The following is a 21,645-nucleotide window of genomic DNA, read 5'->3' on the forward strand; positions in this document are numbered from 1 at the left end:
CACCTGACAAAAAGGTTCCACTCTTTATAATACACACTGGACCGAGGGAGGATCACTGTATTGTGTGCCAAGCATTACAGAACCTTCTGACCTTCTGAGGCTCACCTAAATGTACTGCTCACATGGGCAAAACATTTACTGTAACAAACCCTTCTTCACACATCCTGCAAAACAGCCACTGGTCAAAATGGCAGCGCTCCCCATCCACAGACTGGATGCCATTCACCATCCGGCTCTCGGCCTTCTTATGTTAACACTCACCGCTGCCGTCTCCACTCCTTGTTTAGTTTTTCTCCATCCTCGTAGGAAAATCCACTGGCATCTGTCCATTTATTCAAACCCTCATTATATCGGCCGGCATTTCTTAACCTTCATAGCTGACCCTGCAGTCTACAGTAGCCTCGTCACTCTCATCGGTCGCATGAAACAGACCCTAAAACTCATTCAAAGACTCCAGACTATCAGTATTACAAGACCAATTTAGTCACTTTTACAGGGTGTGATCATCTGAATGTGTATATTTTACATTTCCCTCATTTGTTCTTTCCCTGTCTCATGTTCTTTAGTTCTTCCATCTGCCGGGCATAATGCCTCTGGTCATCAAGCAAGAATTTGTTCTCAACTGGCCTTCCTCGTTAAACAAAGGGTTAATAAGACAAGACATCTGGAGAGAGGTACTGGACTCTTTACTGCTCTGTAAATGTCGTCTTGCACCGTGTCTTAATGACAGGCACCAAGTAGGTTGTAGGTTCACCGCCCTGAGTGTAGGCTGTCATTAAAACCTGAGCAGGTTGATAACAGCTGGTGTTTTATCATGTTCAGGTTTAAATCTCACGTCCGCATTTCCACAGAGGACCATCATGTGTGAGTCCATGGTACCGTAGAGGAAAGTAGACCGAGCCGGACATACTCTAGGAGAGACATACTGGTGTTTCTCCTGGAACCATCAGAGACATCCTGATCCTGGAGTCTTACCCCTTCTCACTATACCAGGACAGAACCACTGATGTTCCCAAACTCTCAACTCTTTATCCACCTGAACTGATTCTGGTCTGAAGGCGGACTGAGATTTCAACACAGATGTCCATCACTTTCTCTTGGTGCTGAACTTTTCAAGTCCTTCAATATGAATGTGGAAATTTTATAGATCAAACAGAAAGTAGTTAGTTTAAAATACGATCAGCTCTGATTACTGAATTAGATGTTCGTATTCTTCAAAAAGTGCAATCATTAACTGTGCAGAAGCACCAAAAAGAAACAGGTTTTACCTCCGGGGTGAATTGGACCACAACTTGGTTGAAGGTCAAAAAATGCAATTAAAGGAATAAAAACCTCCAAATCCTAGAATCTGATAGATCCAACATTTGTTTGGTGCTTCTTCTTTACAGATTATGATCAACGTCTTCAGATGATCAGGCTAAGTTCTAGGACATCCTGGCTTTCTACTGACCTTTTATGGACAGACAAAGGCTAACTTTTGCACACAGGAAAACCTCGTTAAGCACAGTGCTGTGGAGATACTTGCACACCAGCTGTGTTTGAGAGTGAAGAAACTGCAAAAACAACAGAAACACTCAGAAATAAACCGGCAACTGTGATGCTTTAAAACGGTGGTGAATCAGCCTCCCAGAGGATGCTGAGGCTGTTTGACCAGAGAGGTGCAGAAATCCTCCCAGGTGCAGTGATGGCGTCTCCCAGCGGTCCTGCAGCGTGGGAGACGCTGGGGAGTCAACGCTGATATGGCACAAACACATGAGTCCATCCGACGATGAGACGCTTTTCCACCAGGAAACACCCCTCATGTGATATTTGATGACAGTCACAGGCGGTCTGCTTCGCGAAGTTTCTCAGCAGACCTGTGAAGCTCTCCAAAGGCCTTTGACTCACACAGACCTGCAGAAAGTTTCCTCTGCAGCGCTGCTCTCACACTTTAGAGTTTGATGAAACTCGTCTCTGGTTGAACGTTTCTGCAGAGCTCATCACATATTTTTCACAACGGGTCGCAGCTGAGGCCGAGTATTTGAGGTTTGCTCTCAGATCCGGTGAAGGTCAGGCCTGCAGGTTCTGATTCTCAGCCAGAACAACATGCCCGTCCGTCGTGACATTATTGAGATTCAGACATTAAGAAGTTGCAGCAGGAAGGCAGTTTTTCATAAATTGTGACAATTATTGCTCAGGTTTGTTTTTCTATGGACGTCCAGAGATCAGACGGATGAAGCTCCACCAGCTACAGGTAAGAAGGGGCAAAGATCTGGGCCAGTACCTGGCAACCACACGGTAAGATATCTGTGAACGATGCTCTGAGCTGAGCAGGGTTTTTGGGGGGACGGATCTCAAGCATCTGAGCAATCTGTGTTGGGTAACTAGAAAGTTGTTCCTTGGAATGATATTCTGTGACAGATTTCTTATCAAATCACAATTTATTTATTTTTTGGCCAATTAACTTTGTCTCTATTAGCCTTTGATGAGTTCTGACTTACCAAACCGGATGGTTCAGATTGATTGTAGTTGGCTGTATCTCCCTGGGCTGCGGAGGAGCAGCTGGGATTGTTCTCCCCTGCTGGGGATCATTGTTCTGGACGATCATAGCTGAACCCTTAACGGACCTGGGCCTTTGTGAGGTTTCGCTCCGAGCTAACAGGAAGTGCCTGTCTTTGGATCAGACGGTGGTGACTGACAGCAGCGGACTGGGACACAGTTGACTGTCACTCTCCACCCGGGTGCCGTGCGTCAGCAGCTCCTCCACCGTCGTCCAATCGTCGAGCAGCTTGCTGTTCCTCAGCCGGTTCTGCTTCAGGTGGCTCAGCTCCAGCACCATCTGAGACGACGCCGCCCCCTGGCATCCGCCAACGTGCTCCTCCATGCCGCCTCTCCTTTCTCGATGCTGCCGTGACAACGCCATGTGGCGCCTCCTCTCGGTCCGACTCCAGTACCTCCCCGCCCACCGACCGTCCTCCCATTCGTCCTCGCCACCTCTCGACCCGTCCCCTCGCATTTCTTCATCTGTTGTGACCTCGCTGCGCTCCCTGGCCAATCGGTAAGCCCGGGCTCTGAGCAGCTGATTCCTAACCGACTTCTGATTGGATAGCCTGGAGCGGGGAGACGTGGGAGATCGGGGGCTACGCTCTGGGGCTCCCAGTGTGCTGTAGAAGGGGCCGCAGGAGGTTTTGGGTTTTTCCATGTGACTCCAGAGAGTCTGGAAGCCCCGCCAGTCTGAGACGCCGCTGACTCCGCTGGACGCAGATCCGGGGCTTTTGGAGAGGGAGTCCTCCTCTCTGCTCCGGTTGGCGCTGTGATGGTTGATCAGGCTGACTCTGTCTAGGTTGACGGGATCGTTGGGATGACAGTTACTGGGATAGCTGGCCCTGCTCCTCGGTCCCATTGTGCTGCCGCTCGCACCGGGGTGGCTGTTCTGGTGAGTGTTTCTCAAAGCGGGCGGGTCGGTCATGTTGGGGTGACTCGCCCTGCGAGGCCGCTGGCCTTCACTCAGATCTGTTATTGTTCGACTCCTCCCTGGAGCCTCCATCTTTCCGCTTCCGCCCTGCTGTTGCTGCTCCAGCCACAGCGCCCTCCGCTGGCAGGGCTCCGTACGACTACCTGCACACAACAAACAACCAAGACGTTTGGTGAGTAGAGCTAGCTAGCGCTTGTTTAGCTTAAGTCTAACCCCTAGATTCCACATCCTCCATCTGTCACAGACCACCTCGGTGAGTCTGTAAAAAGCAACACCTACGACATCCACTACTCTGTCTAGGTCTGCACTGAAGTGCCTTTGAGCCCCAGGAGAGCATGTGGGAGAGGTCCGATTTCATGCAATCATCGTCATTACAAGTAACAAGCAAATCTGTTTGGGGAGGATTACCACGATTCAAACTGAATGTTATTTGGTGCAAAAACAGTGGTTTGTCTCCGGTATTTAAATTAAACAGATAACTTTATTGTGAACATATACATCTTTTTTTCTAATTTATAGTTATCGTTCTCTAATTATACGACTTAACTTACGACTTAAAATGCTGAAATAAAAAATTAATTAAACTAAATCCAGTTACTACTCTGTTTTAATCAGTTCCAATCAATGTAGCGGCAGGACTTTGTTTTCACTGTTTAACAACTTTTTTCAGCCACTGAATGCACCCCCCCCCACGCTTGTTTTCTACAGATTCCTGTATTTGTACAACGCAGTTTTCCAATGAGAAAATCCACAGGATTCACCAATGCTCGTCTCCTAACATGTCAAATTCTGTTTTTTTCCCTCATTTCCAATATTTAAACTTCCAAGCATCTCCAGAATCTCTCAATCATCTGTAAGTCTAAATCAGCAGCTCTGGTCAATCCTGCCTTCAAGCTCTCCTCCCAGTCATATTTACCTCCTCACCGCTGGGATTGCTCCTATTCTCTTTAAATCTGCCTCAGATCCCAACAACTACAATAATCTTTGCTCTATTTGTAATTTACCTTTTATCTCCTCTCTTTTGCCTCCCAACTTCATCCTCATTTAACTGATAATAACCTTTATGAACATTTCCAGTCTGGCACCAACGACCTCCTGATGGCAGCTGACCCAGGTGTACTTTCTATTCTCATTCCTCTGGATCTGATTGCAGCCTTTCATAAAATTTCTCATTCCATCTTTTTCCACAGATCATCCCCAACTAGCATCCCTCCCCCCCCCCCCCTCCCTCCTGGACTGGTTCCATTCTTACCTCACTGGCTGCTCTCAGCTCTTTAAACTAAAGTCCTTTACTTCCCATCCATCCTGTCCCAGGGCTCTTTCATGGGACCCTAATTTTCATTATTTACATTCTTCCTATCTGCAGTATCTTCCATTTTCACAGTTATGCAGATGACACCCAGCTCTATCTTTAATGTGAGCCAAGTTCTAAACTCCCACCCTCTCCCGTCACCTCCTGACCTTTCTGAGATAAAGTCCTGGTTAACTTCCAAGTCCCTGAAACTGAACAGTGATAAAACTGAGATCCTCTAATTATCCAAAGCTGACAGTTTCCCCCGTTCACTGGATGGTTCTGTAGTCTCTCCCTCCCCTCAGGTTAGGAACCTGGGTGTCTCACATCAGTGACATCACCCGGTCTGCAGATCTTCACCAACATTAATCGTCCCTCCCTTTCCCCTCACTCTGCATCAGTTCTTGTCCAGAGCCTCATCACTTCCCGCATCGACTACAGTAACTCTTTTCTCTTTGGTCTTCCTCTAAAACTTCTCCATGAGCTTCAAGTGGTTCAGAACCCAGCTGCTCATATTATCACCAAATCCTCCTCATTTCATCAAATCCGCCCAGTCCTGCAGCAGCACCGGCTCCTGATTAGAGTCAGAATAGAATAAAAAATCCTTCTGGACACATTGAAGTCCATCCAGAACCTCGATCCCCCCCCAACAGTTCTGGTCTCCTTCACATCTCCACTCCCTCCTGCACCCTTAGATCCTCCTCCTCCACCCCTTCACTGTTCCTCCTCCCCCCCTCAGCACCGTGGGGAGCAGAACTTTCTCCTGCTCTGCTCCCATGTGAACATGGTGGAGGCCTCAAATTCAAAATGAGGGAATATTTGCAAAACAACAATGAAGTTGATCAGTTTGAACATTATATGTGTTCTTTGTAGTGTATTTAACTGAATGTTGGTTGAAAAGGATTTGTGAATCATTGTATTCTGTCTTTGCGCTTTAAACAACGTCCCAACTTCATTGGAATTGGGGCAGAACTGAATCAAGAGGTCAAATTGTCTTCTCTGCCTGTCACTGGCCTCTACTGCAGCTGGTTAACAGCATCAATTAATAGAAAGGGCCAAAACAGTCCGCCCTGGTTGGAGACGTTTATGCATTCGTCTTTTCAGCTCTACTTACCCATGGAGGGCGACGGCGGTGAATGGTGGCGAGGTAACGTGGGACTTCTCTCAGCTCTGTGGAAATGAACCACTGTGGTCGTGCTGTTTCCCACAGAGCACCGGGAAGCCTGCGGTGGTCCAGCGTGGGTCACCGGCGTCGTTTCGGGGATGGACTCCAAATCCCAGCGTGCTCTCTGCTCTCGAGGGGAGTGGCCTGAGCGGAAGTGGTGAGTCTGCCGGTGAGCGTGGCCGCTGGGGATCTTGTGCAGCCGTCTGTGCTCCCCGGTGCTGACGCTGTGGAAGCCGGAGTCGCTGGGTTCGGACGATATCAGCGACTCCGAGGACGAGGAGGAACCTTGGGAGGAAGCGGTGTGACCCGGCAGCGACGACATGGCATCTGTCTCAGCTTCTGAGAGCGCCACCCTGTGGTGGGGGCTGTCGGGCCCGCATCCCAACCCGCTGTCAAGCTCACTGAGGGGTAGGTAGCTGAGAGGACGGTCAGGCCTCCAGGGAGGACGATAGTCCGACTGAAAATAAAATAATAAAAGGAGACAGGAGACAATCGGATAAAACAACTGAGACGGTTGTAGCAGGGGATCAAACTAGCAACCCACCGACCGCAGGACGAACTCCCTAACTCCTGCACCACTGTCAGCCCGACCAATCGGCACAGATGCTAAACCGCTGAGCCTTCATCTACAAACAAACGCTGCAACTCTGTATCTTTTGTAGGTTGTGCAGTTTATCAGCAGATTATCACCTGTAATAAGCAACAGTGTCTGAATGTGGACCACTGAGGGAAGTGCTGGGCTGCAGCGCACCCAGAGATACAAAGGTTGCTGGTACAATTCCCCAGCTCCCGATGTGCATGGACAGGGTCAGATATCTGGTGAAGACTCCAGCAGCTCCAGGGTGTCTCTAACCCTGATGAAGGCTGCAGAACCAAAACACGGTGGTGCTGTGGGAAATAATGAAAACTGATCCCTCACTTATTAAATAAAAGAAAACTCCATCATGTTACAGCATGTTATCGAGGAGCAGAGCAGAGATAATCACACCCCTGGCTAGGCTGCAGCCTGCCCCCCCCTTCTGCTCACAGCCTGGTCTCCTCCGGATCTGAGGCCTCTCACATGTAGCCTCCTATATTCTAAATCCAAACATCCACAGTCCCACACAGAAAACACACAAGTGTTGACCTTGACGGGCCCAGGGGGGGGGTGGGTGTGTGGGGGGGGGAGCTAACTCCCTGGGTGCAGCTGCTCACGTGTTCTGGAGGACATAACCCAGAGGTGTAATGTTTCCATTCACAGCAAATAAAGCCTTCACTTCTGCAGCGGACCCAGAAACACTAGAAATGGTTCTGTTCCACTGACTTTAAGTATCTCCAGCGTGGAAACGATGCTGTACCAGAGGCACAAAAGTCACAGAGCTGCAGTAGAACATGGATCTGGTGTACCTGTCTGGGGAAAGTCTGAGGCTTGCCTTCCTCTGCGCTGTAGCAGCCAATCAGACAGCTCTCCGAGTTCGGCTGGTAGGGCATCATCTCTGGCCCCTGGAAGACAAGCGCAGGTCAGAATGGCAGAAAGGAAGCCCCCCCCGCACCCCCCCCCCCCCCCGGGTTCATTAAGGGTAAAATCACCTGGTAGTCCAGCCTGTCCAGGTGGTCCAAGCTGTAGGAGACGCTGGGCAGGTAGCTGTTACCTGGGTGCTGGTCGTTGGACGTTGTGGGCAGGTAGCCATTGGGCGGATACACGTCAGGTGACATCATCATGTGGCTGTTGGTCGGGTATGGGTCAGGTGACACGGTCATGTGACCATAGTAGCTCCTGTATGGAGGAAAACGGCATTTACCTCCAGCATAAGGCTGAGTTATGGAGCCATGATGTCATTTAAATGTGTAGAACCTGAGCTCGTTCTGCTCTGACAGTAGAACCACCTTCAGCTCGTTAATATTTATGAGACACTCAGAGCACGAAGCTCAGCTTTAAGGCGAAACTAAACCTGCTGCCGTACCAGAAATTACAGGAGTCGTCATAAAATCACATTTCCTCTCATCTGATCGCCTCATTCATTACTTTTGAAGTTTTCACCTCTGCAGAACTTTGGAGACATTTGGAGCCAAAGCCATCTTCCTAACAACGAACCAAACTGCAGATCAATCTGACTCTGTCTACACTCTCTGCTTCGTCTCCGTCAGGAGGAGCCAGCCTCCAGCTGAACCACACCAGTCCCTCCATTTTCCAAATGGAAAACCTTTAACTCATGCTGCTGTTTCTTTGCATCACTGCAGAGTTGCTTCCTCTTGGAGATTGCTGCGGACACTCTGGCAGGTTCTGGGAACCTTGTCTCCTCTGTGCATAAAGGCAGCGATGCCATGAATTCAACCATTTGAGTGCAGGGTCCCGCCTCAGGCTAGAGGACTGGACTTGGTTGTCCCGTGAGGACAGATTGGGCCGGTTCTGCAGGACTCGACCACGTGTAGCTTCAGAACCTACCCCGCACCGTAGACGTCTCCCTGGCCGTCCTCCCCCTCCATCAGACCCATCGCTCTCAGCGCCTCCCAGTGTCTTTCTGATGGGACGCTGCACTCCATCGCGCAGTGGGACCGCCTCCTCCTGTGGCCACGCCCCCTCTTACTGTCCACCTGCACTGTTATTGGCTGGCCATACTCGTCCACAAAATGGAGCTCCTCGCGGTGGCGGTGGCCGGAAGGTTCGTGAGTCTTAGCCTGAGAAAAGGGGACAATATAAGCAGGATAAAATTTCTATCTGGACATCTAAATATGTAACTTTCAGTCGTCTTGTTTCTGAAAAGTGATTCATAAACAAACTTGCCTTGACTAAATGAGATTTTATCCTAATTAATGACGTTTAACGGGTAAAAACAGGAGATTATAGTCAAGTTGCTAATTTCCAGGTTGGGTTTTAAAGACAAAATAAAACAATAACAAGAAAAAGGAGAAGCTGATGTAAAACTACTCTGAAAATGGACCTGACCAGAACCCCGTAGAGAATCTATGGAGAACTGTTGAAAGGAAGATGAGAGAAAGAAATTTGTATTTATCGATGTAATTATAAGTTCCAACATCTGTGTTCTGCATGTAACCCCACCCTCAGTGGGCAGCTTCAATTCAATTCAGTTTTTTTTCTATGGCACCAATCCAATTCACGTCATCATCAAGGTTCTTTCCAAAGTCAGCTTCCATCAGATCCTCCAGGTTGGTGAGAAAGTTTCCTCTCTAAGGAAACCCAGCAGGTTGCATCAAGTCTCTCCAAGCAGCATTCACTCCTCCTGAAAGAGCGTAGAGCCACAGTGGACAGTCGTCTGCATTGTTGATGGCTTTGCAGCAATCCCTCATACTGAGCATGCATGAAGCGACAGTGGAGAGGAAAACTCCCCTTTAACAGGCAGGAGAACCTCCAGCAGAACCAGAACCAGGCTCAGTGTGAACGCTCATCTGCCTCCACCCACTGGGGCTTAGAAAAGACAGAGCAGAGACACAGAAAGCACAGAAGCTCACATTGACCCAGGAGTACTTTCTATGTTAGAGAAGACAGAGCAGAGACACAGAAAGCTCAGAAGCTCACATTGACCCAGGAGTACTTTCTATGTTAGAGAAGACAGAGCAGAGACACAGAAAGCACAGAAGCTCACATTGACCCAGGAGTACTTTCTATGGTAGAGAAGACAGAGCAGAGACACAGAAAGCACAGAAGCTCACATTGACCCAGGAGTACTTTCTATGTTAGAGAAGACAGAGCAGAGACACAGAAAGCACATAAGCTCACATTGACCCAGGAGTACTTTCTATGTTAGATGGTAATGGAGGATGATCTTCCTCCCCTGATGATGTCACAGCTAACAGAACGCCAGACCAGGTGTACCTTCTATGAAGAGAGTAATCTGGGGTCAGCGGTGTTGCTCAGGTACCAACCGGGTTCTCAAAGCCTTCTAACCACTGGGCCACCACTCCCCCTGCTGACACCAGAACCAGCAAAGCAGAACACCTGAAGCCCGCTATCAGAGCAACCTGGGCTTCTAGAACACCTCAGCAGAACCACAGGCTGACCTCCATGCAGTAATTCATGGAACCCAGACCTGGTTCTGAGAGCACAGAATCCTGAAATCTCTGTTTAAAATATAAATTTTTACTGATCTGATGTAATTCTCTGAGGCTGAATTTTGGGTTTTCATTTTCTGTGAGCCAGAATCCACCAGAACAAAGAGAAGGGTTGAAATATTTCACTCTGCGTAATAAATCTATATAAGACACGGATTTCCCTTTCTGAAACGATGGAGAAACGATAATGAGCTTTTGTTTTAGATGGATCTGTACATGAAAATGTAGAAAATCAGCTGTTGCTTTAAAGCCACCAGAAAGCTGCAAATGAAATAAAATGTCCCACAGCTCAGTGAAATCCAAACGTTAATCACTTGTTTGTGAGTTTGAATCTGTGAGCAGGAATAAGAGCTGGGAGGAGGAGGACTGAAGCAGCAGCAGTTTATTTGTCCTCTTTAAGGCGGAGTCAGACACAATTAAGACTCCCAGGAGTTTCAGGAATCTCCTTCAAACCCCCAGAAGGTCGTCCTTGCTGAGCGAGGCTGTTCTGTCCAGATTTAGCTCTGACAGCCTCAGCAGGTTGGTTTTAATGTGAAGCTGCAGAAAAGCAGAGTGGGAGGTGAGCCCTCAGGACCGGGCCGGGCTTGGGTTCTGGTGCTGGACCTCTCTGGCATGCCTGACTGTAATTGGGTTATATAAAGGCCCGTGATTCACACTCCTTTTTATCTGGAAACAGATAAAAAATGAGTCATTCTGCATGAGCTGCACACAAGGAAAGAGAAAAATTACAGGTTTGTGTTTGAGCTAAAAAAATTACTCCTTTATGTCGGAAAAGAAATCTTGAATTTGAGGAAAACTCTGAATCTTTATGGTGAACTCGGATAACATTTTAGGCAGAGTACTACTTTATTTCTAAAGCGCTTTAAAACAACAGCAGCTGCAACAAAGTGCTGTACAGACAATAATCAGAGATTTAAAATGGACAAAACAAACAAAAGATTACAACAGAAATATAAAAAGGAATTACAGCAAAAGTCTCAACATGTGTTAAAAGCCAAGGAATAAAAACGTGTCCGCCAACACGTATAAAATAATCTTAAAATGATGCACAGGGAACCAGTGAAGAGAAGCCAGGTCAGAGGCTCCTTTTTTAATGCCGTGTATATCTGACTGTCATCTGCATAAAAATGACAGGAGATCCCATGTTTCCTCAGTACTGAACCCAAAGGAAGCAAAAGAAGAGGAAAAAGGAAGGGATGTTCAGAGGAGACGCAGCAGCTTCTGCAAACAGCATATCAGCTCCAACTCTTTTTAAAGCACGGAGGTGGGAGGCTGGTGATGTGGGCTGGTTTCTGCAGCCGTACAACCGTGAGCTGCTGCTCATGCTAACGTGTTTTATATGTGAATTATTAGAAATCTGCTTTATATTTTTCTCTTGTTTTCTTTGGAAAATAAAATAAAAAAGTCTTTGAGTTGATCAAATCAGTTTTTCCACATTTCACTCAGATGAACAATGTGTGTTTAGACTTAAAATATATGTTTATGATCAAAAATAACGCGCTGTATCGAGAAAATGAACCTCATCTGCTCAGCCTGTGTCCTCACATCCTCCCTGTCCTTCATCGCTCACTCAGCTCCTGGTTTTTGACTCTTTGGACCTCGTTGGACTTTCGGTCTTTGTGTCAAAACCTCCAAACCTGCAGCACCCTCAGTGCAGAACGATCTACTGCTGGTGAGATGTCTCCAAGAGTTGATGAAAGCAGGACAGTGATCCAAGCACAGCAGCTCATCTACACCAGAACGGCTGGAGAAAAAGAAATGCCCACAATGGCCTAGTCAAAGTCCAGACCTCAGTCTGAAATGACCTTCAGAGAGCGCCCTGCTCTGCCAGCATCAGTGAGCTGAAGCAACGTCCATCCTGTCCTGATGCTGTGGATCAGCCGCTCGTTATAAACAGTTTTCTGTCCCTTTATCTTGTTTTTTTGTGTTTAGTGTTTAGTTTCATTCACAGTCGGCCGCTCAGGTTGTGTAGTTTGCAGATCCAGCAGGAAAAGCCAAACAAGCGAGACGTTTATTCCCGGGGGCAGGAGGCTCCGGCTCAGCTTCTCCAGAGCTGCTGTCCTGCAACCTTCAGATGTCCAAAGCAAGGTCTGACCTGGTGAGGAGGGTCCCCGCCGTTAACATGTGATTCCTAATGTACGGCAAACCTAAGATTCCTCCGTTAGGGTGAGTTTGGGTGCCATGCATCAGATCAGACCTTCTGTCCTGCATGTTTTAGCCGTTTGCCTGCCTCCACAGTCCTGACCTACATACATGCTGCTTAACAGGCCTCTGCAGAGGAAGTCATGCTTTAGGTCTGTTCTCTGAAAGCTTTGAGTAAAAGGAGACTCCTGTTTGACCCATAAGCTAAACTTCTGTTATTCTAAATGCTTCTGCTACATATTTAACGTTAGTTACCCAGAATCTGCTTATTAAAGGAACATTCTCAGAGATAGTCTCAGTTTTACGGGTCCGTGTTTTTGAAGAAGTGGATGGTGTCTCAGATTAAATTCAGAGGAAAGCGTGTGAAAGTGGAGCGCCGGGTTATAGCCGGGCGCCGGCAGCACACTCACTGGGTCCGCCGGCTGGAGGCCTCGCTGTGGTGGTGGCTGCTTGTGCTGCGGGATGAGATGCAGCTCCATGTAGGTCAGGCTGCAGTCCTCGGTAACCCGGGGACCCGGACTGGAGTCTTTTCAGACAGCACTCGGCCCCGGGGCCCACACACACACACACTCACACACTGATCCAGGGAACAAAGCAAAGGCACGCAGAGTGATGTGCTGCACCCTGGAGATGTGTGCCGCGCTCTGCTGCACTTTGACAGTAACACGCACTGATCTCTCCGCCTCTTGCTGTTGTTTGTGAAGCTTTGACTCGATTTTCACCGACTCTCCAAACTCCGACACTCTTCCTTCTCAGCACAAAATCTGATCCAAGGCGCAGGGAAGTGTGTCAGCGGCAGGAAAGTCGCCAGAATGTGGTGAAATGAAGCAAACACAGAATTCTGCAGCCGAGGCCTGAATTGAAACACCGCGAAGCCGCAAACGACACTTCTTACACAAGCAGAGCCGGCGGTGCATCTGAGCCAATTAGCAGCCAGTAACTGTGAGGTTTGGACTGGATGTCGCAGATTTAACATCAGCCAGGGAGACAGCGCTGGTGTCAGGATGATCTGGGCTTTGGGTTCTGCTCTTCTGTTCTTTTCGTTGTAGTTTAGGTTCTATCAGGAATCTCTGTATGTTTTCCTGTAGCTGGTCTGGTCCTTTCTTCTCTTCCTGTTTTCTTTCTTCCTTGTTTCTCCTGTTTCTGGGGTGTTTTGGGCTCGTCTGTTCAGTCGTGTTCTCTAGTTTCTGGTACCTGTGTGTTTAGAGTCTGTTCTCTCTGTGGTTCTCTGCTCTCCTCCGTCTGCTGCCATAATTGGTTAACGAGGCTCCAGCCACCGGCCCTCAGGGTCCCTTCCTCCCTGGTTCATTCACCCTGTTTATCTAAAGTCTGCGGCCCCTTGGTTTTTGTTCTGGATCTTTGTCTCTGTTGCTGATCTTTGTCTCATGTTTTTTGATTTTGGATGTTTTTAATTCTGGATTTATTTTGTTTATTCAGCTCTTTATTCTCTCAGCCACCTTTGGCCTCTGTCTGCCTATATTTGGGTCCTCCACACGCTGCAACGCGACAGTCGGTCCAGTTCTCTTTGCTACCAATTAGCTGCTGCTTGCTAAAACGACCAGACATCCTGGGATAAATTAGCAGGTATGCTGATGATACTCAGCTATATTTACCTTCATATCCTGATGAATCCAGGCAGTCAATAAAACTACAGACATGTCTTCAAGACATTGAAACTTGGAAAACCTTTATTTTTCTGCTTTTAACTTCAGACGGCACAGATTTTAGAGATGCCATTTTTTTTGTATATGGATCAAAACACGAGAAAAATAAACTGCTTGGTCTGTCCCTGACTCTGGATTTCATTACGTGCTTTTATACAGTAAACTTTGTGCTCTTTGACCAGGAAACATTCTTTAAGGTTCCACTTCTGTGAAGCCAGCTCCCAGTTTATGTTTAGGAATATCTCAACCTTTGAGCCCAGGTTTAGATCTTTGGTTTATATTTGCACCATTCAAATAAACAGTTTCAAAATCAAACTATAACAATATAAAAATCAGCTACATCCAAAACAAACGACTTCAAAGCTGCAAAACTTTCTGCATGAAAGAGACGACTTGGAAGTGAAAGCAAGTTGCATCTGTTGCCTAAACCTGATGAACCTGGAGGGAAATCAGGAGCTGCATGTTTAACTAACCTCCCAATCCAGACTAAAGCGTTCCTGATGAGCTTCTGCAGGTATGTGACAGAAAAAGGGATTATTATAACCTCCTGTTGCATAAGCCTTGAGATCAATGTGTTATCGTCCCACAGAGCAGCCACAGAGAGTACACCGCCCTCTGAATGCCAACCTACACAGGCGAACAGGAACACGGCTGTCTACAGACGTTCAGCAGAGAAGAGTCGACTGCAGGATTCTGCAGAGTTCTGCTGGGGTTGAAAGGTGCTAAAAGGAGCCTCTGATGCTGCAACATTGAAACCAAGACGTGAGAAGGTTGGAAAGCTCAGAGCTGAGACTGAGACAGAAGGGCAGTGAGAGCTGAGAGACAGCCTGAGCAACGCTCTGGAGGAAAATGATGTGTGATTTGTGTAAAGTGGAGGCTGAGTCACCCTTTCTTTTGTACCGAGCACACAAAGAGTGTCGGCTTCAATGAAATGAACGGAAGAAGCCCTAAAATAATCCCAAGTGTGAATGTTTTCTTCATGTGCAGCAGATTCATGACGGCCTGCAGCCAGAATCCTGACAGGAATCCCACGGTGAGATGTTCCTACAGCCACTGGGTGCAGGGAGCCCTGCGCTCTGCATGCACCGCCACCCATTTATGTCAGAAACACATGAAACGGCCGACTGTGCCGTTCTCACAGCAGACTCTGCTCTGTCAGTCCTCTGGGTTTGTTACACCTGCAGCCGCCACCAGATTCTGGTTAAAAACAAGAAACGGGGAGAGAATCGCAGAAATACAGCGATGCATGTGGAGCCTTTCTGTAAATCACAAACACTGCGATGGACGAGAGGTTCTCCCCGTCCCGTCACCTGGAGTCAGCTCTCTGAAGATTAATTAATCTTCAGATCACCAAACTGTCCTGATTTATGCCTTTATGATTTATGATTTATGTGACAGAGCAACATGAAGTAGTGTGTGTGTGTAGCCTAACTGCAGCTTATCCTTAGAGGTTCTTCAGAGAACATCCAGCATCATGGAGACCAGGAACCCAGCAGACGGGTCAGGGAGGAAGTTCTGGTCCAGTTTCCAGCAGGTCAGGTTCTACAGAACCTCCCAGAGTTCTGATCATCATGTGGACCTGGAGAGAGGATGGACCACCTGCAGACCTACCAGGACATGGACGTCCACCTGGACTGGCTGGACCAGGAGAGCTTTGATCAGAGAAGCAGGAGGACCATGGTGGCTCTGGAGGAGCTTCACAGACCCACAGCTCAGGTGGGAGATTATTGGTTGTAGACTAATGCTCAGATGAGCTTAAATTTAAAATTTAAAACCTGGCTTTGACAGAAAATGAATGCTGCACGTCTTCCTTATGAAACACGGTGGCGGCAGCATCATGCTGTGGGAAGCAGGTCAGAGCTGATGGAGCTAAATCCAGGACCATCCTGCAGGAGACCTGAGCAGAAGAACCACCCTGAACACGTAGCCAGAGGCATTATGGGATGGAAGGAAATGCACCAGGAGACTCAGGAGGCCTTGAATAGAAACTGCTTTAATGTTTTATTGGTAAAGTTAGTTGGAAACCAGGAAACGTTTTTCTTCCACCTCACAGTTCTGGGGTGTGAAAAGTTTCCTGAGGCCCTGCATGCGATACATGTGCAGTAAAGTCTGCTCTGACGTATATATCCACCCGGGTTCAGTTCCCACTGATGAACAGATGCTCCAGCTGTTTGCAGCCTGGACCACAAAGACGGTCCATGAAACAAAGCCGATGAGATGAAACCTGAAATATTTGGCTTCCTGCTGTCCGATCAAACAGAAAAGTGAGAGTAGACGTGAGAATCTCTGTTTCCAGCCTTAAATCAGTGATAGATGCTGTTCTGTGTGGAACGTCCTGTGGTGGACCTCAGCAGCCATCAGATCCAGTTAGAACCTCCTTCCTGTTGGTCTCTGCTTACGTCCCAAACGTCTGCTGTGCTCCACACCGCCAACCTCTCCAGGATAAAACAACAATCTGGGTTTTATACAAGCCGAAAACACTCACCATGAAAGGCTGCCATGAATTATCAGAAGGAAAACCAGCGTTGTTCTGTCCTCACAGTGATTACATGATGTCCAGCTGTGCCACAAGAGCAGAACAATCAGCAAAAAGGTGTTTTCCACCACAAACTCCCCTGATCTGCAGGAGTCAAGCTGGAGCTGCAGCTTTGTTGGAGCCCACACACGAGTCAAAGATCAGAAAATGAACTGCCAGCGTTTTATTCTAAGAGACAGCTTAAGTTTCTCAGTTCAGACAATCACAATCAAGTAAAATCTGAAAACCACAGATCAGAAACATTTTACCTTAAAATCTGTTCTTCTGCAGACGATACATTCAGTCTGAAACGTTCTCACTCATCTTTTTTTTTACGTGACTGTTTTATCGTCACATTTTAAACACTTTTGATCCTCTACGAAAAGAATATTTAAGAAATTTCCCAATCTGCCTCATGCTTCAGCGCTGCAGTAAAAAACAAAATTCATTGTCTGTCAGTCAACAAACTGTGGGAGGAAGCTGGAGAACCCAGAGAGAACCCACACATTCACACGGAGAACATGCAGAAAGAGCCCAGGCTGGGATTTAGGACCTTCTTGTGCTAACCCATCAATAATAATAATAATAATAATAATAATGTACACAAGGGATTATTTACTTTAAAATAGTTGTCCTATAACACTTTTTAACGGACAGCCTGCAGCCAATCAGAATATTCACCCAGACTACGTTGTAAATCAGAATAAATCTTAAATTTCTGACTTTTGCTGCTTTTTGGACCCAAACTGAAGCTAATTTTCTGTTTTATCTCCAGATCACGATGGTTTGATTTGATTGTTACCCTCCTGTCAGTTTATTTCTTCGATACAGTTAAAACCACAATAACTGAATATGTTTTCCATAAAATACAAGATTAACGGTAATCATTGTGAGCCAATAAGTTATAAACTGCAAAATAAAAAAACAGAAGAAGCAAACAGCTCAAATGAATAGAAAAGAAAACGAAAAAGACAAATAAGCTTTATGAGTTGTAAGCCATGCGACTGTCGTCTATTTTTCCTAAACTCTCTGTTATTGTTGTATTGATGTGCTCTTTGTCCCTGAATGATTTAGTTTCTGGTTATTATTCAGTTCCCACATCATAATAGCTGCTGTTGTCTCTAGAAAGGAGGAGCCTGATAGTTTGTGTTCCTGCAGATGGAGCAAACAACCAACAGACTTAAAACCCAGACTCTCTGTCAGACACAAGCAGACGGCTGCTGCCGGTGTGAGTTCGCTCCTTCTGCTTCATCTCCACCTCGATAAAAAGCACCAAACAGAAAGTTTAGGTAAGAATAGATTCATTTAAATTCATTACTTCATAGTTCTTCCTCTAACAGGAAGACGTGGACTAAACCCAACCATCGGATCATAACAAAGCTGTCAGAGGAGAGAATATTTAAAATGAAGCCTTAAACTGAGACCATGTGAGAATTTAAGAGATGATTCTAAGTTTGTTTCTGGAAAGAAGTAAAAAATATCTGTTTCCTGCTCGAGGACGAAGGAGAACATCTCACTAACTTCCACTGAGGGTCCCACTGCTGTGGCTGCATCTATTGGAGCTCAGTTAGTTTTACTAAAGCAGCAGTTTATCAAAGGACAAAAGCTGCTCTCTGCAGGTCGTCTTACTGCAGGATTTAACGCGTTATTATGAGGAGAAGCCCAGCGGCTCACATTAAGGCTCCTAAAAGGAAATATGTCCAGATGAATCCCTGTTTCTGAGATTAATTTAGTATTTATGTTGGTAGTTATTCTTCATCTGTTAGATTCGGTTCCTGTCTTAGTCAGCTTGTGGTCGTTATGATTTTAGCAGTTCTGTTAGATCTTTGCTTTCTGCCCGTCCGTAGTTTAGGTTATTCTTCATGTTTCCTTCAGATTCAGTTCTCCCTCTGCTCCTGGCAGCTCACTGCCTCCTTTCCTTCTGCTTAACTGCCTTTTACTCCTCTCACCTGTGTTAATTTGCTCCACCTGCTGCTCCTCCTGGCTCCTCTCCTGTATATTCAGTCAGCTCAGCCGTACCAGCTGTCAGGTCCTCCCTCATCCTCCCTCATCCTGGCCTCGTTCTCCACGTGTTCCTGGTTCCTGTCATCCTCACCGTCTGTAGGCCTTATTGTTTATTTCAATAAACCACTATGACAACCTCAGAACAATCCCTGATGTTTTTCTGCTGGAGGTTCTCTTCCCTGTTAAAGGGGAGTTTTCCTCTCCACTGTCGCTTCATGCATGCTCAGTATGAGGGATTGCTGCAAAGCCGTCAACAATGCAGACGACTGTCCACTGTGGCTCTACGCTCTTTCAGGAGGAGTGAATGCTGCTTGGAGAGACTTGATGCAACCTGCTGGCTTTCCTTAGAGAGGAAACTTTCTCACCAACCTGGAGGATCTGATGGAAGCTGACATGTTTGGAATTGGCGCTAAATAATCAGCACTGAATCTGAAACCAGAATATCTGCAAAAATAAAAATCAGCAGTGACTCTTTTAGCTCTTATGTGAGGAAATGGATTCAAGTCAAAAAGATTTGCTGCAGTTTGAAAAGTGAAATGAGCCGTCTTTCCTCTGAGTGCTTTCTGACGTGATCAGCATCGACGGGAACCGGACCCACAAGCCCAGAGAGGCAGTTCTCTGCTATAAACAGCCCGTCTGACTGGATCTCTGCCATCATTCCTAATGCTCGACGTTTTTCCAGTTGCTGAACGAAACGCTGCTTTGAAAATGTCAAAACAAACAGTCTGATCCCAGCTTGGGGCCGTAGGATTTGTGCCCCACTATGTCTGCTGAGAGCGTACTGGGCATGCTCACTGAGATTTCTGATGTTCATCATTTAAACAAACGTTGGTGTTTAAACGATCCTGTCCACTGATTACTGCGAGCATAGAGCTCCACAGAGACCCACAGCTCTCCACCTGAGCTGTGGGTCTCTGCAGCTCCTCCAGAGCCACCACAGTCCTCCTGCTTCTCTGATCAATGCTCTCCTGGTCCAGCCTGTCAGTCCAGGTGGACGTCCATGTCCTGGTAGGTCTGCAGGAGGTCCATCCTCTCTCCAGGTCCACATGATGATCAGAACTCTGGGAGGTTCTGTAGAACCTGATCTGCAGTAAACTGGACCAGAACCTCCTCCCTGACCTGCTGGGTTCCTGGTCTCTATGATGCTGGATGTTCTCTGATGTTCTCAGAGGAACAGAAACAGACTCAGACCACACTAAACTCTGCACACTTTTAAAATTACGCAACATTTTACTATTTTCTGTTTTATAAATTCACCAATAAAACAGTTTCTGCTTCTCCTCTGAGGCGGTTCTGAGACGCAGCAGAACCTGCAGACCTGGAAGCAGGATGGAAGGAGACTCTTCATAAATGAAAATATATGCAAAGGTTTTCTCCCACCATGTGGGACCCTTAAGGCTGATCAGAAGTGTATGAAAAAGACATTATTTTAGTGATTTTTTAGCCCATTTTTCAGTCTTTGGTGAAGGAGATCAACGAGGAACCAGAATTATTTTTGATAAGAACTAAAATCTGGAACAGCGTGGCGTGAAGGAAGGCTCTGCTCTCCTTTCTGCTTCCTCAGCGTCTCCACAGACACAAACAACAAGACCCTTTAGCCTTCAGTCTGAGCGTCTCCATCCATCCATCCATCCATCCATCCATCCATCCATCCATCCATCCATCCATCCATCCATCCATCCATCCATCCATCCATCCATCCATCCATCCATCCATCCATCCATCCATCCATCCATCCACACCTGCTGCAGCCCACTCACCTTGGTCCGAGTGAGGCGACAACCCATCCTGGCTTCTCCTGGTGGAGGTGCGTCGGCGGCAGATGCAGGAGGAGACGTGAGGCTGGGAAGAGAGGGAGGAGAGGGAGGAGAGGGAGGAGAGGACGAAGCTGCAGCGGCGGAGACGAGGAGAGAGACGACAGCGAGAGTTTGCTGAGCGCCGTCCGCCCACCAGCTCACATCTCCCAACTCTGCTGACCCACAATCCTCAGCTGATCAGCTGTCCTTCTGCGCCCCCCCGGGGGACTCCAGCTCCCATGATGCTGTGGGGTAAACAGCAGCTGCAGTAGCTCCAGTTGGTGGGCTGCAGGTCCATCTCGTTAAATAAAGCCTGTCTGACCCGAGGAAGCAGCGTGAGCAGAGAAACTGCTGATGAACTGACAGAAAGAGAGAGAGAGAGAGAGAGAGAGAGAGGGGGGGGGGGTGGAGGTGTGGGAACCAGCTGTCCTCCTCTGACTCTGTCTTCCTCTTCTTTACCCTGCTGTGTCTCTGCATCTCTGCTCCCAGCAGCCAATGGCAGCGTCTGGATGGTGAAGGAGGATAGGCAGAGGCTCTGATTGGCTGAGAGGAGAGCTGAGTCCATTCAGGCTTTTGCTCTCCTTTATTCCTCTGTCATCACTTTGTTTTTGCTGTGCATGCTTTTCCCCTCCCTGTCTGCCTGCAGCCTGCAGGATGCATGCCCCCCCCCCCCCCCCCCCCCTGCATGCAGGATGCAGTCGTCTCCCTCTCCGCCTGCAGGATGCAGATCAGGCTTGTGTGTGTTTTGTACTCCAGGTTCCTGTAACCTTCCTTATTTATCCTCTCATCCATGAAGCCAGGCTAATATTCGCCCGCATGCAGCAGCCGGAGCACGACTCCTCGCTTTGTGTTGAGGCGCCATCTACCGATCATGTGACCTCACAGTATGACAGACGGGTAAAATCCCATTAGCTGATGTTGATGCTGAAGCTGCTTCTCTGATGAGGATAACAATAACTGGCCTTTCAGCCTTTTCACAGCTTTTATTGTCCTTGTTTTTGGTGAGTTCAGAGGATTTATTCTAGCAGAAAAAAACACATCAGAAATGAAGTTACTTAATTAAATCTGTGTCAATAAAGAAATCTGTTTGTCCAGTGTCTAAATGTCGGGACCGCCTTTCTTTTTATTTTATTTAGGCCTATTTATTGTGATATTATAATATATTATTATGTCTTTTTGCTGTTTGGCCCCATTCTGTTCTGTTTTCCTCTCACTTTACAGTAATTTGTCTTTTAATCAGGAAACATTTAGCTTATTTTAGAAGTTTTTATTTATTTTCCTAGCAGGGTTTTTTACTGAAGAAATCTAAAGACACAGCCTGAAGGTTTAGACACAAAATGAAATGTTAGGAAGACGGTTCAGTTCAGGTAGGAGCTGCAGATAAAGCATCCAGTAAAGGTTGTTCCAAACTGAGCTTGCAGGGCTTTTAGTGATGAATATTTCAGCCAGAAATCTCTCCTGTTCACCTCCTGCAGCTCTAAGCCTGGAAGTCTGAAGCCTGAATCCCTCCTGCTGAACCGTCCTGCTGAAAAGTAAGTTCATCTTCTTCATATTTAGGTCTAAA

The 21,645-nt window shown here is 47.2% G+C and overlaps 1 protein-coding gene across 1 annotated transcript; it reads right to left on the reverse strand.

Moving 5' to 3' along the window:
* Window positions 1–575: 575 nt before the first annotated feature.
* LOC105917261 lies at window positions 576–20,723 on the reverse strand. The gene is made up of 6 exons (XM_021310306.2): window positions 20,046–20,723; window positions 8,336–8,568; window positions 7,480–7,666; window positions 7,297–7,392; window positions 5,860–6,367; window positions 576–3,597 (listed from the first exon to the last, which is right to left on the reverse strand). Exons 1-6 carry the CDS (start codon window positions 20,070–20,072, stop codon window positions 2,660–2,662), a joined length of 1,989 nt encoding a protein of 662 aa, XP_021165981.2. The 5' UTR covers window positions 20,073–20,723; the 3' UTR covers window positions 576–2,659.
* Between the last annotated feature and the right edge of the window lie 922 nt (window positions 20,724–21,645).

The sequence above is a fragment of the Fundulus heteroclitus genome, chromosome 1, assembly GCF_011125445.2.
Source record: "Fundulus heteroclitus isolate FHET01 chromosome 1, MU-UCD_Fhet_4.1, whole genome shotgun sequence".
In the NCBI taxonomy this organism is placed as follows: Eukaryota; Metazoa; Chordata; class Actinopteri; order Cyprinodontiformes; family Fundulidae; genus Fundulus; species Fundulus heteroclitus.